Here is a 14,670-nt window from a genome sequence, read left to right as displayed (position 1 = left end):
AGGTTACAGCGGGACATCAATAGAATGTAAAACTGGGCTGAGAAGTGGCAGATGGAGTTCAACTCAGATAAGTGTGAGGTGGTTCATTTTGGTAGGTCAAATATGATGGCAGAATATATTAATCGTAAGACTCTTGGAAGTGTGGAGGATCAGAGGGATTTTGGGGTCTGAGTCCATAGGACACTCAAAACTGCTGCGCAGGTTGACTCTGTGGTTGAGAAGGCATATGGTGTATTGGCATTCATCAACCGAGAGCCAACAGGTAATGTTACAGCTATACAGGACCCTGGTCAGACCCCACTTGAAGTACTGTGCTCAGTTTTGGTCACCTCACTACAGGAAGAATCTGGAAACCATAAAAAGGGTGCAGAGGAGATTTACAAGGATGTTGCCTGGATTGAGGAGCATGCCCTATGAGAATAGGTTGAGTGAACTCAGCCATTTCTCCTTGGAGTGGCGGAGGATGAGAGGTGACCTGATAGAGGTGTATAAGATGATGAGAGGCATTGATTAAGTGGATAGTCAGAGGCTTTTTCCCAGGACTGAAATGGCTAACATAAGAGGGCACAGTTTTAAGGTTCCTTGAAGTAGGTACAGAGGAGCTGTCAGGGGTAAGTTTTTTTCTGTAGAGATTAGTGAGTGTGTGGAATGGGCTGCCGGCAGCAGTAGTGGAGGCAGATATGATAGAGTCCTTTAAGAGACTCCCTGGATAGGTACATGGAGCTTAGAAAAATAGAGGGCTATGGGTAAGTACATGCTCAGCACAGCATTGTGGGCCAAAGGGCCTGTATTGTGCTGTAGGTTCTTTGAGGAATTAGCAAGCAAGGTGGAGAAACAAGAGGCAGTGGATGTCCTTTACTTGGATTTTCAGAAGGCATTTCTGGGGCTGCTTAAAAAGATAAAATCCTATGTTATTACAGGATAGATACTGGTATGAATAGTCTATAATTCCCTGGTTTCTCTCTCCCTCCTTTTTTAAAAAGTGGGGTTACATTAGCCACCCTCCAATCCTCAGGAACTAGTCCAGAATCTAAAGAGTTTTGAAAAATTATCACTAATGCATCCACTATTTCTTGGGCTACTTCCTTAAGCACTCTGGGATGCAGACCATCTGGCCCTGGGGATTTATCTGCCTTTAATCCCTTCAATTTACCTAACACCACTTCCCTACTAACATGTATTTCCCTCAGTTCCTCCATCTCACTGGACCCTCTGTCCCCTACTATTTCCGGAAGATTATTTATGTCCTCCTTAGTGAAGACAGAACAAAGTAATTATTCAATTGGTCTGCCATGTCCTTGCTCCCCATAATCAATTCACCTGTTTCTGTCTGCAGGGGACCTACATTTGTCTTAACCAATCTTTTTCTTTTCACATATCTATAAAAGCTTTTACAGTCAGTTGCTATGTTCCCTGCCAGTTTTCTCTCATAATCTTTTGGTCTCCTTATTTAAGAAAGGATGTGCTGACATTGGAGAGGGTACAGAGAAGATTCACTAGAATGATTCCGGGAATGAGAGGGTTAACATATGAGGAACGTTTGTTCGCTCTTGGACTGTATTCCTTGGAGTTTCGAAGAATGAGGGGAGACCTTATAGAAACATTTCGAATGTTGAAAGGCATGGACAGAGTGAATGTGGCAAGGTTGTTTCCCATGATGGGGGAGTCTAGTATGAGAGGGCATGATTTAATGACTGAAGGGCACACATTCAGAACAGAAATGCGAAGAAATTTTTTTAGTCAGAGGGTGGTGAATCCATGGAATTTGTTGCCAGGGGCAGCAGTGGAGGCCAAGTCATTAGGTGTATTTAAGGCAGAGATTGATAGGTATCTGAGTAGCCAGGGCATCAAAGGTTATGGTGAAAAGGCGGGGGAGTGGGACTAAATGGGAGAATGGATCAGCTCATGATAAAATGGCGGAGCAGACTCGATGGGCCGAATGGCCAACTTCTGCTCCTTTGTCTTATGGTCTTATGGTCTTATAAGCTGAAAGGAAATGTACGACCTTTTTTTTATAAAAGCAGAGAGTGCTTTAAAAGCAGGGAGGTGGCAGAAGCAGGGGCAACAGCAATATTTACTTGAACAGGCAGGGAATAGAGGGATATAGACCAGCTCCAAGCAGATGGGATCAGTTTAATTTGGCATCATGTTCATTATGAACATTGTGGGTCCTGTGTTGTATTGTTCTTTGTTTTATCTTAAGGGAGATAAGATCTTTATATATTGGCCACACGTTATTTGTGGATGGTTCTTTATGGGATTGTATCCATGTCGTATTGCCCACCTATGTGTTGTGACTGTCAACGAAAGTCACTGGAGAGACATGTAGCAGATAGTATAAAAGTATTTATTCAGTACACACAAGCTGACAGTGTTTGGAGTCACTCTGGAGAGAGGCTCCCTGATTCAACATTACATGACATTTTTAGATGCTAAAGATTAAAGGTAACAGCAGGACAATTCTATATTTACAATGTATTCATAATGCTTCAGTTGAGTTATATATGATTTTCAAACACCTAGGTCTTCACACCTACACTCCAGACACCCTAAATTGAATGTTAATCACCGCTGTCTCTGAGCTGCCTTCATGCATATGCAGACAGTTCAGGCCAATGGGGTGTATCCTGGTTTGCAGTCGACCACAGTCCGCAGCTCCAAGATGACCATTGTTCTGAGCTGCATTTTAAATTCAATCTACAATCCACATTCAGATCTGGTCTGGTTGCTGTTGAAGTTAATATTTTCTATACTCCATAACTCCAGAACACACCTTAACACTCTGGTTGAAGTGCTTAAAGTTTATATGTTGATCCATTTACTACTGGAGTAATAAAGTACTGACCTGCTCAGAGTATTGTAAATATAGATACCTAAACAGTTTTGTGGCCCACCTACTTCTTACATTATATGTTAATGTTCTACATGATGGAATTGGTAGCTTTGTGGCCAAGTTTGTGGATAATACAAACTTAGGAGGAGGGGCAGGTAGTTGAGGAAGCAGGGAGTCTGCAAAAGGACTTGAAAAGATTGGGAGAATGGGCAAAGAAGTGGAAGATGGAATATAGTGTAGAGAAGTGTATGGTCATGTACTCCGGTGGATTGATTAAAGGCAGAGACTTATCTAAATGGGGATTGAATTCAGAAATTGGAGTTGCAAAGGGTCTTGGGAGACCTATTGCAGGATTTTCCAAAGGTTAACTTGTAGGTTGAGTTCATTGTAAGGAAGGCACATGCAATGCTGAAATTCATTTTGAGAAGATTAAGTTATAAAAGCAGGTTACTTGGGGTGCTGAGGCTTTATTTGAGTTCAAACCATATTTGGAGTATCGTGAGCAGTTTCGTACCCCATATCTATAACACGATGTGCTGCCATTGGATAGGAAACAGAGGAGGTTTACAAGAATGAAAAGGTTAAGGGTATGAGGAGCATTTGATGCCTCTGGGCATGTGCTTGCTAGAGATTAGAAGTGAAGGGGTATCTCATTGGAACCTACCAAATATTGAATGGCCTAGATAGGGTGGAAGAGGAGAGTATGTTTCCAATAATAAGAGAATCTAGGACCAGTGGGCACAGCCTCCAAAAGAAGCATGTCCCTTTAGAACAGGAATAAGAAGGAATTTCTTCAGGTAGAAGGTGGTGAATATGTGGAGTTCATTACCAAAGATGGCTGTGGAGACCAAGTAATTTAAAGCAGAGGTTGTTGGGGTGCTTGATTAGTAAGGGCATCAAAGGTTATGGGAAGAAGGCAGGAAAATGTGTTTGAGAGTGATTGAATAGCAGAGCAGACTCAATGGCCGAATGGCCTAATTCTGCTCCAGTCATGGTCTACTTGCTTGTTTCTTCCCCACTCTTACTTGATGGTTTAGCTATAGGGAAACCAGCAGATGTGCCTGTAACCTAATGGGGATTTTGTACTCTTAGATTCCCTGACCCTCCCACATCTTATTTTACAAATCAACTTTCCCCCCATTGGAAAATGTAACTCTTGGGAAATGCTGCATCTTGATAGTGAAAGTAAGTGGTGGAAAATGTGTGGGGGGAGTGTTAGAAGGTAAGAAGGAATATGTGGAAGGAGAATACATAGGCATGTATCTTCTCCTTCAGTGGAAACAAATTTTTATTTCTGTGCTACACATTCTATCCAGTTCTACATTGATTTACCATTAAATGAAACAATTCCAGCTCTAGTCAGAAGTCCAGAAAACACCATTAACAGTGGAATATTTTGCCAATGCCCAGATGGGCTGTTACACACTTACCAGCCTAATACCCAAACATTACTGTAAATTCAGCAGGGTACATAAACACAGTAATGTAGTAATAAGTGTAACACTTTACAGTGCTAATGATCAGGGATAGGAGTTTAATTCCTGCCACTGTCTTTAAGGAGTTTGTACGCTCTGCCTGGGACTGTATGGGAATCTCCGGATGCTCTAATATCCCTCCACATGCCGAAGACGTACCGGTTCGGGCTAGTAAACTGTGGGCATGTTATGTTGGTGCCAAAGTTTGGTGATTCTTGCAGGCTGCCCCCCAGCACATATACATACTTTTTTGGTCATTGATGCAAATGACGTATTTCATTGTCTGTTTCCAGCTTCCCACTGGCTCGTGTGAGGAAACTATTGAGACTGTAGCAGGTTAATTTCCTTCACCCCCATGCTCTTTCAGTTTTGGGCTAGAGTGGAACATGCCAAAAATATCATTTTCTGATGCAGATGATGGAAAAAAATGCAAACTTTGTTTTGTGGTGGCTTCCTTGTAGTTGATACTCTTTTTGCATATCAGAAATATTAATATCTAATTGATTGCATCATAATTCATTCGTTGAGTGCAAAATAACCAGAGCAAATCACTAAACCAGTGGCAAGAGACATGCAGCTCTCAAATTATCAACCTATCTAACCTTATACACATAGCAAATAAGAGTTCATATCTGATAATGAATGTCATATTTCAAGTATTGCAGAATAGCCACCTGTCAATATCAGCAACTACTCGCACTAAGTGTAAACTACTCTAATAGTAGCTGAAAATCTGCTGGTGCATAGTATTACACTGGAAAAGTATATCACCAAAATGACCTTTAGAAATTGTTATTCTAGCCTCTTTTATCAAGAAGTTCCCTGCCAGAGTGAGCAGTTGCTTTAACCTGAGTAAGGTGTGTGTTTCCACACTCCATGGCAGATGTGACCATTACATTTTGAGCTTAAAGTAAAGAATGCAGAAGAAGCATTCTTGATCTTAGCTTAACAGTGAGAGAATATGAAGTATGAAGTACTTAAGGGAAACAAGAAGACTTTTTCTGCCAATTGTTAAAGTGCTACTTGCAAGAAAAGCTAGTTGCTGCAATCTTTCTTGCATAGGGTGGAAAATATGATTCATTCCACATGGCAGCCTACTGTATTGATTTCTATCTCTAAAAAGTCTACTGCCATTCTGCACAGAGACAGGACAGAGAGTGAGAGGTGACCCCGAGCTCTAAAATGGAAATATCTGAGATCATCAGAGATTACCGACTGGTGGTGCTTTCTCTGCTCCAGTGGCGACTTCGCAGAAGGAAGCTACCTGTGCGTGACAACTGCTCGCGAAATTCATTTGTGACAAAGTAATAGATGATTGGATCCAAACAGGCATTCATGCTTGCCAAACACAACGACAATGAGTGCAGAATCACGATATTCATTCTCATCGAACAATCCGTGATGAAGTTCATCTTTCTGAGCTGGTTGAGCGGGAAGAGTATGTGATAGGGAGCAAAGCAAACCAGGAACACCACTGCACACATCAGTAGTAATTTTAAAGCCTTCTTTCCACCTTGGTTATTGGGCAGCGTTGACTTCACCCTTAGAGACTCTGTAGTTTTCCAAGTGCAGACAACAATGATGATTAGAGGCCCTAAAAATCCCAGTAATTCTGCTGCTGTAAGCATGAATATGGAAGATCCCAGCATGATCTGCTTCGTGGGAAGATCCACAAAACAGAGTGAGCTGTTGAACGATTCGGTGGTCCGCATGATGGGGAATGGTAGGCACATCACAATGACAATTACCCAACCAGTAATGCTGATGGCCACATCGTACCTACGTTTCCAGGTGCTGTACTTAAAAGGACTGATTAAGAAAACACAGCGCTGAACGCTGATGCAAACTAAAAATAAGATGCTGGCATACATGTTGACAAACTTTAGATAAAAGCAGAATAAGCACATAAATTTTCCAAAAGGCCAGCTGCGAGTTATGTAGTAGAAGACCCTCAAGGGCAAGGTCAACATATGTGCCAAGTCGGCTATGGCCAGGTTCATCATGAATATTATTGCCTTCTTCTCCCTCCTGATGTTCCCATTTAAGACCCACAAGGCCACACTGTTACCCAAGATCCCAGGAATGACAATTATTCCATAAAAAAATGCATAAAGAAACAGCTCGTTCTTCCAGTTTTCTTCTCCGCAGAGAGAGGTTGTGTTCGCTGACATCTTTGCTGTTTGTCAATTCTTCCGTCTTCAACAAAAATGCCTTATCAACTGCTGGAAAAAAAAAGGTTAAAATATAATCAGTCTGATAAACATCATTGACACAATATGACTGCATGTCAATTACCGAGTAGAGTGATGCCTTCTATATGTAGCCCTCGTGAATGTTTCCTTAGTCTTCCTCAGCTCCTGTTCCAAGATATTTCCATTCTTTGAATGTGTCCCAACTATCTCATTTGTACCTTATGAATGCAGGGAAGATGACTAATAGGATCCACAACTGGCTTGATAGTGGAAAGTGGTGTGTGGTGATGAGTGGTCTGCCCTGGGGGTCACTGCTGGTCGATTGTTGTTTGGACAAGTATGCACAAGGACTGATTTGTGAGTTTGCAGCTGACACTAACTCGGTGGGAAAGTAGACAGCGAAGAATGTTATCAAAACACTACAGGGGAATCTCGATTACCTTAAGTGTGCTGAGGAATGCCAAATGGAATTTAATTCAGCTAAGTATGATGTGTTACACTTGGGAATGCTAATTCCATGTTTGGCTTTCACAGTGAATGATGAGGCCCTGGGGATTGCTGTAGAACAGAGGGACCTTGCTGTACCCAAAGTGGAATCACATGTACACAGGGTGGTGACCAAGAATTCTGACATGCTGTCCTTCATCAGTCAAGACACTGAGTATAAAAGTTGGGGGGTAATGGTACAGATGTTCAGGATGCTGCTGAGGTTCAATTTTTGTCACCTTACTTATAGAAAATATGTTACGAAACAAGAAAGAGCACAGATTTACAAGGATGTTCCTGAGACTTATGGACTGATTTGTAGGGAGAGATTAGGCAGGCTAGGACTTTATTCTTTCAAGTGTATGAGACAGAGGTGTAATCTTATTGAGGTGTGTAAAATCACAAGGAGCATAGATAGAGTAAGCACACTCAGTCTTTTTCCTGTGAGAGGGGTAGTCAAGAACTAAAGGTTACATGTGTGAGGTGAGAGGGGAGAGATTCAACCGGAGCTTGAGGATTTTTTTTAAAGACAAAGGTTGGTGTATGCAGTATGTACAATGAGCTGCCAGAGATAGGTTGGTTCAGATACAATAACAACTCTGTAAGGATATGGACAAGTACATGGAAAGGTTTATGATATTATGGGGCAAACACTGGCGAATGGGCCTAGCTTGGATGGGGCATCTTGGTTGGATGAAGTGGCCTGTTTCTAAGCAGTACAACTCTATAACTCAAACAGTATGTCCAAGGAGATCCTGTTTCAAAGGGAGCAGTTGGTGGGGGGGGGAGAGGGGGGAAGCTTTAGAAATTGTTGGGTGGGAGGGAGGGAGAATGCAGTAAAGTGGTGCTGATGCCAAAAAAATGTCATTTCCGTGGTGACAGCATGGACAGCTGAGATTGTGGTATATCAACACTAATGCGGAGGACATCCAAATCCCAGTATGCACACAAGTCTATTGTTCACAGAGATGAGTCTGGGGTAGAATATGCTGGAGAAGTTCAAGCGATAAAAGGTTTACTGAGAATCGTATGTCTCATTTCTCATTGTCATGGGCAGCACAGCACAGAAATGGACTGTGATTTTAGGACAGTTTTGAAATGGTGAGGTTGAGATGAAGACTAAACTGTAAGGGATTGGGAGCAGAAGAAAGATGTTGTAGCATTGAGCAGAGACATGGATATGACCAAACCAACTAGGGATTGAAATTGTAAGTTTAGTAGCCATAACTTGACTACGCATACTGAAGGGAAGTGAATGCATGTGCAGACTTGCTCATGTTGGAATATTAGCAGGATTTCTATGATGAGGCATTAGGAGAATGCTGGCTTTAGTGTCCCTGGTGAAATTATCTCCAAATAACTCACAGGTGCATTTGATCCCCTCCGCTCGCATGGGTGGACCCAATGTCTGGATGAGATGCCAATTAATAACGGAACACAATTTCAATTTGTTTTAGTCTGGATGTTACATAGTGAATAGTTCTTGTCCTGGTGAACCTGGCAAGCCAAATGGGAGCGTGGGAGGGGGGTCCGTAATGAACTACTGGGAAGTGCAGCAAGTGGAATTTCAGTGAGTTCCAGTAAGCACAGGGTCTGGGGTTCTGGTGCTTGCTAAGGTTGTAACGGCAAACAATATCTACTGAGTCAGATGGCAAACCATCCGGATTTCTGCAGTATTGTGTTACGGATTATTGGCGTTGTACAGAATAGATTATATAGTACAGAAACAGGCCCTTCAGCCCGTTATGTCCAGGCTGACAATCATGCCCTTTCTATACTAACTCCATCACTTGCATTAGTTATGTACCCTGCCCTGTTGACTCAAGTACCTGTCCAAATGCTTCTTAAAAGCATTACCATTTCTGCGTCCACCACCTTCTTTGGCATTTCTTTTCCAGATACCAACAACTATTTCTGTAAAAATGTTACCTGTCAGATCCCCTTTAAACCTTTTTCCCGCTCACAACCCTATGCTCTCTATTTTAAGATTACCCTACCATGCAAAACAAACTTCAGTTGCCTACCCCATCTCTACTTCTCATAATATCATATTTACATCTTCACCATGTCACCCTCCTTTGCTCTAGGAAAAACAGATAGCATATTCAGTCTCTGCTTATGACTCAAGTCATCCAGTCCAGGCAGCATGTTCTGCCCTGATTTAACTTCCTAAAATGCCTCACTTTGCATTTCTCCAAGTTATATTTTTACTGTCATTCCTCTTCCCACTTCACCAATGTTATAATCTAAGGTAATCTTCTTCACTGTCTACTCGACCACCAATTTCAGTATAGTTTGCAAAACTTACAAACTACATTTCATCCAGTTATTTTTATCTGACAAACAACTGTGGACCCAGCGCTCATTCCAGTGGCACACAATGGTCATCGGCCTCCAGACTGAGAAATCAAACCTCCACTACCACTAAGTCATTTTTGTATGTCATCGTCTAGCTCAACTGGGAACCTCCATATCTGCTCATCTCTGACATTAGTGTTCTTCTTTTCTTTGAGCCAGTCTTCAGTATTCCTCATCAATCAGGGATCCCTAATACCGATTTATCCTTCCCCTTCCCTCCGACAGGCACCACGGTCAGCACGGCCCTATTACAGCTTGTGCCATGAAAATTCGGGGTTCAATCGCAGTGTTCTCCATAAGGAGTCTGTACACCCTCCCACAATCCAAAGACGTACTGGGTCATTGTAAATTGTCCCATGATTAGGTTAGGGTTTAATCAGATCAGGGTTGTTGGAGCTTGCCAGCAATGCTCCCTCTGATCTGCAAAGACCACTGTGCATAAAAATCTTGCACTGTGCAATTTTTTGCCCAGTGACAACAACATGTGCACACTGAATAATTTTTTCAATAAAACGGTATAAATAAGACGATTCTAAAACCTGAAAGTTAATCATTGCAAATGCCACGTTGTCAACACAGTATGCATCAGAAACCGGAAAAGGAAATGTGGTTTAGTACGATGGTGAAATATGCTTAACATGCCAATGAGGTAGAGGGTGACAACGATAAATTTTAGTTCTGAACCCCCTGCATTTCACTTTTGAAAGCATCCAGCTTGTCAGGTATCCTGTTACCTGCACATCTCATCTCCCAATGAACGTATCAGAGTTCCTGTGTAATGCCATCAACAATTAGAACCTTACCTTGATGACCAGTCCTCTTTTATTTTCCATAACCATGTTGAAGCTAATGGAATCATAGTCACTGGTCCTAAAGTGCTGCCCACTGACACTTCAGTCACTTGTCCAACCTTATTTTCTAAGAGGATGACAAGTGTATCTCCCTTTCTATTTGGATCTTCAGAACCATGCTACTTCTGAAAACTTCCCTGGACACACTAAACAAACTCTGTCTCATATAATTCCTTGTCACTAATGCAGTCCTCATCAATATTCCAATCACTGTTCTGACCCCATTTACCAAAATTTATCTTTGATTTCTATACATAGTTCCTCCACATATTTCTACTGACAATTTGGGAGCCAATGGTTTAATGGCAGTTTTCCAAGTTCCACCCTCATGGCCTTTCTGGAGCTTTCCTCTGGATACTCTAAGTACCTGCTTTTGTGTTCTCCCTAATCAATGATACAGATTTCCCTCCTCTTTTACTTCCACCTCTGGTACCCCACACCACTGAGCTGCCAGTCCTGCCTATCTGCTCAGTTTTATGATTACAAGAGTAATGTATTGTTGGAATTAATGGTATGTTTTTAATCATTTCTCACTCAATAAAATTTGTTGTTTTAAACACAAGCTAGCCAATACCATGCTAAAGTGCCAAGTAAGATAATCAAATATTTCAGGAAATGTTTCAGGATGAACATATATGTGGATTAGAAGGAAGTGAGTGTCCACTAATTAATCAGATAAAGTGAGCAGTGTCTTTAAAGGATGTGCTTTAAGAGCCAACAGTATTTGGGACTACAGCATAAACTGGCGTTAAGTATTTGTGTCCAGGGAATTACAGAGATGTCAATGAAATATTTGCAAATATAGGCATAAGATATTTGATGCAGGTGATTGCAAAGCTTTATAACTGGAAAGCAAAGATAGAAACTTAATACATAGCATCAACTTGGGTAATGTTGATGGTGAAAGAGGAGCTTAGGAGGAGACAACGGTGCCTAACGACAACTCCTTTGCCTGTATCTTTGGAAACAGCTTTACTTCTATCTTTAATATCTCTTTTTTTCCCCTTTCATGGTTCTTTTGAAGTCCCTGACCTGGAGTTACACACTGACTATGGTTCTTTGCAGGAATGGGACCCCCTCTCGGGGTCTCACAACTGGCCGTCATTTGCAAGTGCTACACCTGTCCCTACACCTCCTCTCTTGCCACCATTCAGGGCCCCAAACAGTCCTTCCAAGTGAGGCAACACTTCACTTGTGAGTCTGTTGGGGTCATCTATTGAATCCAGTGGTCCGGGTGCGGCCTCCTCTACATCGGTGAAACCCGACGCAGACTGGGGGACCGCTTTGTCGAGCACCTCTGCTCCGTCCGCCACAACAGACAGGATCTCCCAGTAGAAACCCACTTCAACTCTGCTTCCCACTCTCATTCAGATATGTCCATACATGGCCTCCTCTACTGCCATGATGAGGCTCAACTCAGGTTGGAGGAGCAACACCTCATATACCGTCTAGGTAGTCTCCAGCCCCTTGGTATGAACATAGAATTCTCCAACTTCCGGTAATTCCCTCCCCCTCCCTTCCCCTATCCCTATTTCACTCTGCCCCCTCCCCCAGCTGCCTATCACCTCCCTCATGGTTCCACCTCCTTCTACTACTCATTGTGTTTTCCCCTATTCTTTCTTCACCTTTCCTGCCTATCACCTCCCTGCCTCCCCTCCCTCACCCCTTTATCTTTCCTCTTACTGGTTTTTCACCTGGAACCTACCAGCCTTCTCCTTCCTACCCTCCCCCCACCTTCTTTACAGGGCCTCTGCCCCTTCCTTCTACAGTCCTGATGAAGGGTTCTGGCCCGAAACGTCGACCGATCTTTTCCACGGATGCTGCCCGACCTGCTGAGTTCTTCCAACATGTTGTGAGTGTTGCTTTGACCCCAGCATCTGCAGATTAATTTGTGTCGCTGTCATTCAATGCACCAAGGACGCGGCCTAGAAGATTACCTTGCCTTCAGGGTTTTGGGATTTTGTGGTTCTGGGGGTGGGTGCCTCTGCAGGAATCGGTGTGTCGTGGGAGACGGAAAATCAAAAGCAGCAAACTGGCTGCTGGCTGTGTACCCAGCGACCCGAGTTCTTTGGGCACAGAGCTCAGAAAAAGTGACACAATGGACTTCTAACGTCATAAATCAGCGAGTTGTTTGTTATGTCTCCCTTCTCGCTGTAAAATGGAGACACCCCTTTTTCCCTTATCAGGGAGAGAGAGAGCCTGTGGTATGTCAAATTATCGGGTGATCAAGTGGTCTTTTGGGTACTGCAAGTCTGTGTCTTTATTGATGCTTTGCTGTACGCTTGAGTGCTCGTTGGGGGCTGCTGATACTTTTTTTGCTGGTGGGGAGGGGGATTGTTGCTTTGCTGCTGCTTACGCGTGGTGGGGGAGCTGGTGGGGTGGAGGTTTGGGGTTCTAGCATTTGACTGTCATTCCTTCTTTGGGGGAACTCCTCTGTTTTCGAGAATGGTTGTGAAGAAAAAGTATTTCAGGATACATATCGTATACATTACTCTGGCATTAAATGTACCTTTAAAACCTTTGAATGATTCACACAATGCTGAGCTGCAATGAGCAAAACAGACTATTTATCAGCGCTCCTGAAAATGCAACTCGATTCTGTGCACAGACACCCATTGAAAAGTCTAAGCTCTTACAACCTGAAAATTGTTCAGTTATATCCTGGCAACAAAAAGTAGGACAACTCCAAACTAGTTAATCACTACTCAACTAGTTTACTCTCAGTCATGAGCCAAAGATTTGCAGTTTTGTTGACAAGCTGCACTTACTAATAATCTGCTTTCACAGGAACCTGAGCTCAGCACAGCCTTGTTTCTTGGAGAAAGGAGTTGAATTCCAGGGGCACACTGACCCCAACACTTACTGTGGCTTTGTTTCTCTCCCCTTCTTTCTCTTTTATGGATTAAAACTTACTTGACGTTCACAATTTCTCAGCTCTGGCAAAAGATCATCACGCTTAAGTATAACTATTTCTCTTCAGATGCTGCCCGAGCTGTTAAGTCATTTTCTGCTTTATTTTGGATATCTATAATCTGTAGCTTTTCTGTCAACTGGATAGTGTGTTTTTGAATTAAGTCCAGAACTACACACTGAAACTACACAGTTAAATGAAGCAGCCTAGGAAGCAAGCTACGTATTGAAACCACGTGACATAGAAACTGGATGTTTCTAACAAAATGTGAACATGCAGTATTACATTTAAAAACATTTAATTACTGCTACTCTTTACTGCAGCAGATTGATAAAATAAATAATAATGTGTATTATACCTCTTGGTGTGGTCTATCTCAGAGTTTTGGCCCTAATTATAAAGAGCAATAGGAGCAATGAGTGGATAGAATTTTGAGGTCAGCAGCACAGAGGTCTAGCTGAATTTAGCTTCAGTGTGTCATTGCGGTTTCTTGTTTCAGTTGAGTAGGGAGGGGACAAAGTAGGAGAGTGGAGCATAGTATTTATATTTCTCTTCTAAATCTTCTGACAAAGTGTGTCACTTCATATGTCTCAGCATTAACTTTCACCTCCATATATATTATACACATATATACAGTCCAACTACCGTTTGTATATTGCATAATTATCACGCTTCAAAGTTTTATGTCAGTTGTAGCTATAGAAATTGTGCTCTACTCCCAAGTCAGAATGATGAATATGTAAAAAGAAACACTGCTTCTAGTGTTAGCCCTGTGATAACCATGGAATCAGATTCAAATCAACTTCTAACCTGCAGTATAGGCCCATAGAATGTGAATCACAGCAACCTTATTTGAAAATGTTACCACGTCTTGAGACTGTCCAGAACAATAGGTTTAATACTAATTCTAAATATCACTCCCTTGGGTAGTTGATGTGGGCTTAGAGAGAATTCGATATCACTGACACTGGACATTCCCATCAGTAACAATCCAGGCCAGGGAAGAGTCCATACATCATGCGTAAAAGGAAGACCACAATGCAATTTGCAAGCTCAGAGAATCAGCCATGATGCAACATTAAAGAATAACACAAAAGGCCTTGGAGTAAAAACTAAAGAAATCCAGACTAAAGCCTCTTGGGTCCGTGTTGAAGGTTAGAATCCAGCTTTGTACCATTTATAAAATGGTATAGATTTTGTGCACAGACACTTCACTGAATTTGCCATGATAACGATTTTCAGTGAAACAGTAATTTTGGTGGAGTCAATTCTGAGTGCTTCCTGTCCTGACAGATCTTTTTTCAGCCGATCAGTGATAGCACTCTCTCAGAGACTGATCATATGTTCAATAAGAACCAGATGACACAGTGTATCAATACAAATTCTCACAAATTATTCCAATAGTAATGGGCTGTGCTAAATACAGCATAATTTACTGACTATGTCTACCAGGCCATTGACTGTTTATGGGAGGCCAGCGACATAATTGTGAAGGCCCTTTTATTGATGCTTGCTTCATCATTAACCACTGTGTAAGTTCCCAAAGACTGTAAGAGGGCTAATG

General features: G+C 42.2%; 2 protein-coding genes across 12 annotated transcripts in view; both read right to left on the bottom strand.

The window, feature by feature from the left end:
• Nucleotides 1-14,670, bottom strand: part of LOC140204064 (probable G-protein coupled receptor 174) — a 316,875-nt gene that overhangs the window by 252,894 nt on the left and 49,311 nt on the right. The window lies entirely within an intron of this gene.
• LOC140204063 (probable G-protein coupled receptor 174) overlaps nt 2,332-14,670 on the bottom strand; it is a 61,634-nt gene continuing 49,295 nt past the window's right edge. For 5 of the 9 annotated variants that reach the window (XM_072270351.1, XM_072270349.1, XM_072270346.1 and 2 more), the window contains one exon: nt 2,332-6,527. In XM_072270351.1, the coding sequence (XP_072126452.1) occupies nt 5,517-6,479 (963 nt within the window). In that variant the 5' untranslated portion in view covers nt 6,480-6,527 and the 3' untranslated portion in view covers nt 2,332-5,516. Of the gene's footprint in view, nt 6,531-14,670 lie in introns of all 9 variants that reach the window. The other 4 variants (XM_072270350.1, XM_072270345.1, XM_072270344.1 and 1 more) reach the window with 1 other exon arrangement.

Source organism: Mobula birostris, chromosome 10 (genome assembly GCF_030028105.1).
Source record: "Mobula birostris isolate sMobBir1 chromosome 10, sMobBir1.hap1, whole genome shotgun sequence".
Lineage (NCBI taxonomy): Eukaryota > Metazoa > Chordata > Chondrichthyes > Myliobatiformes > Myliobatidae > Mobula > Mobula birostris.
Note: the sequence above shows the minus strand (reverse complement) of the source record. Positions and strands in the feature narration are given on the sequence as shown.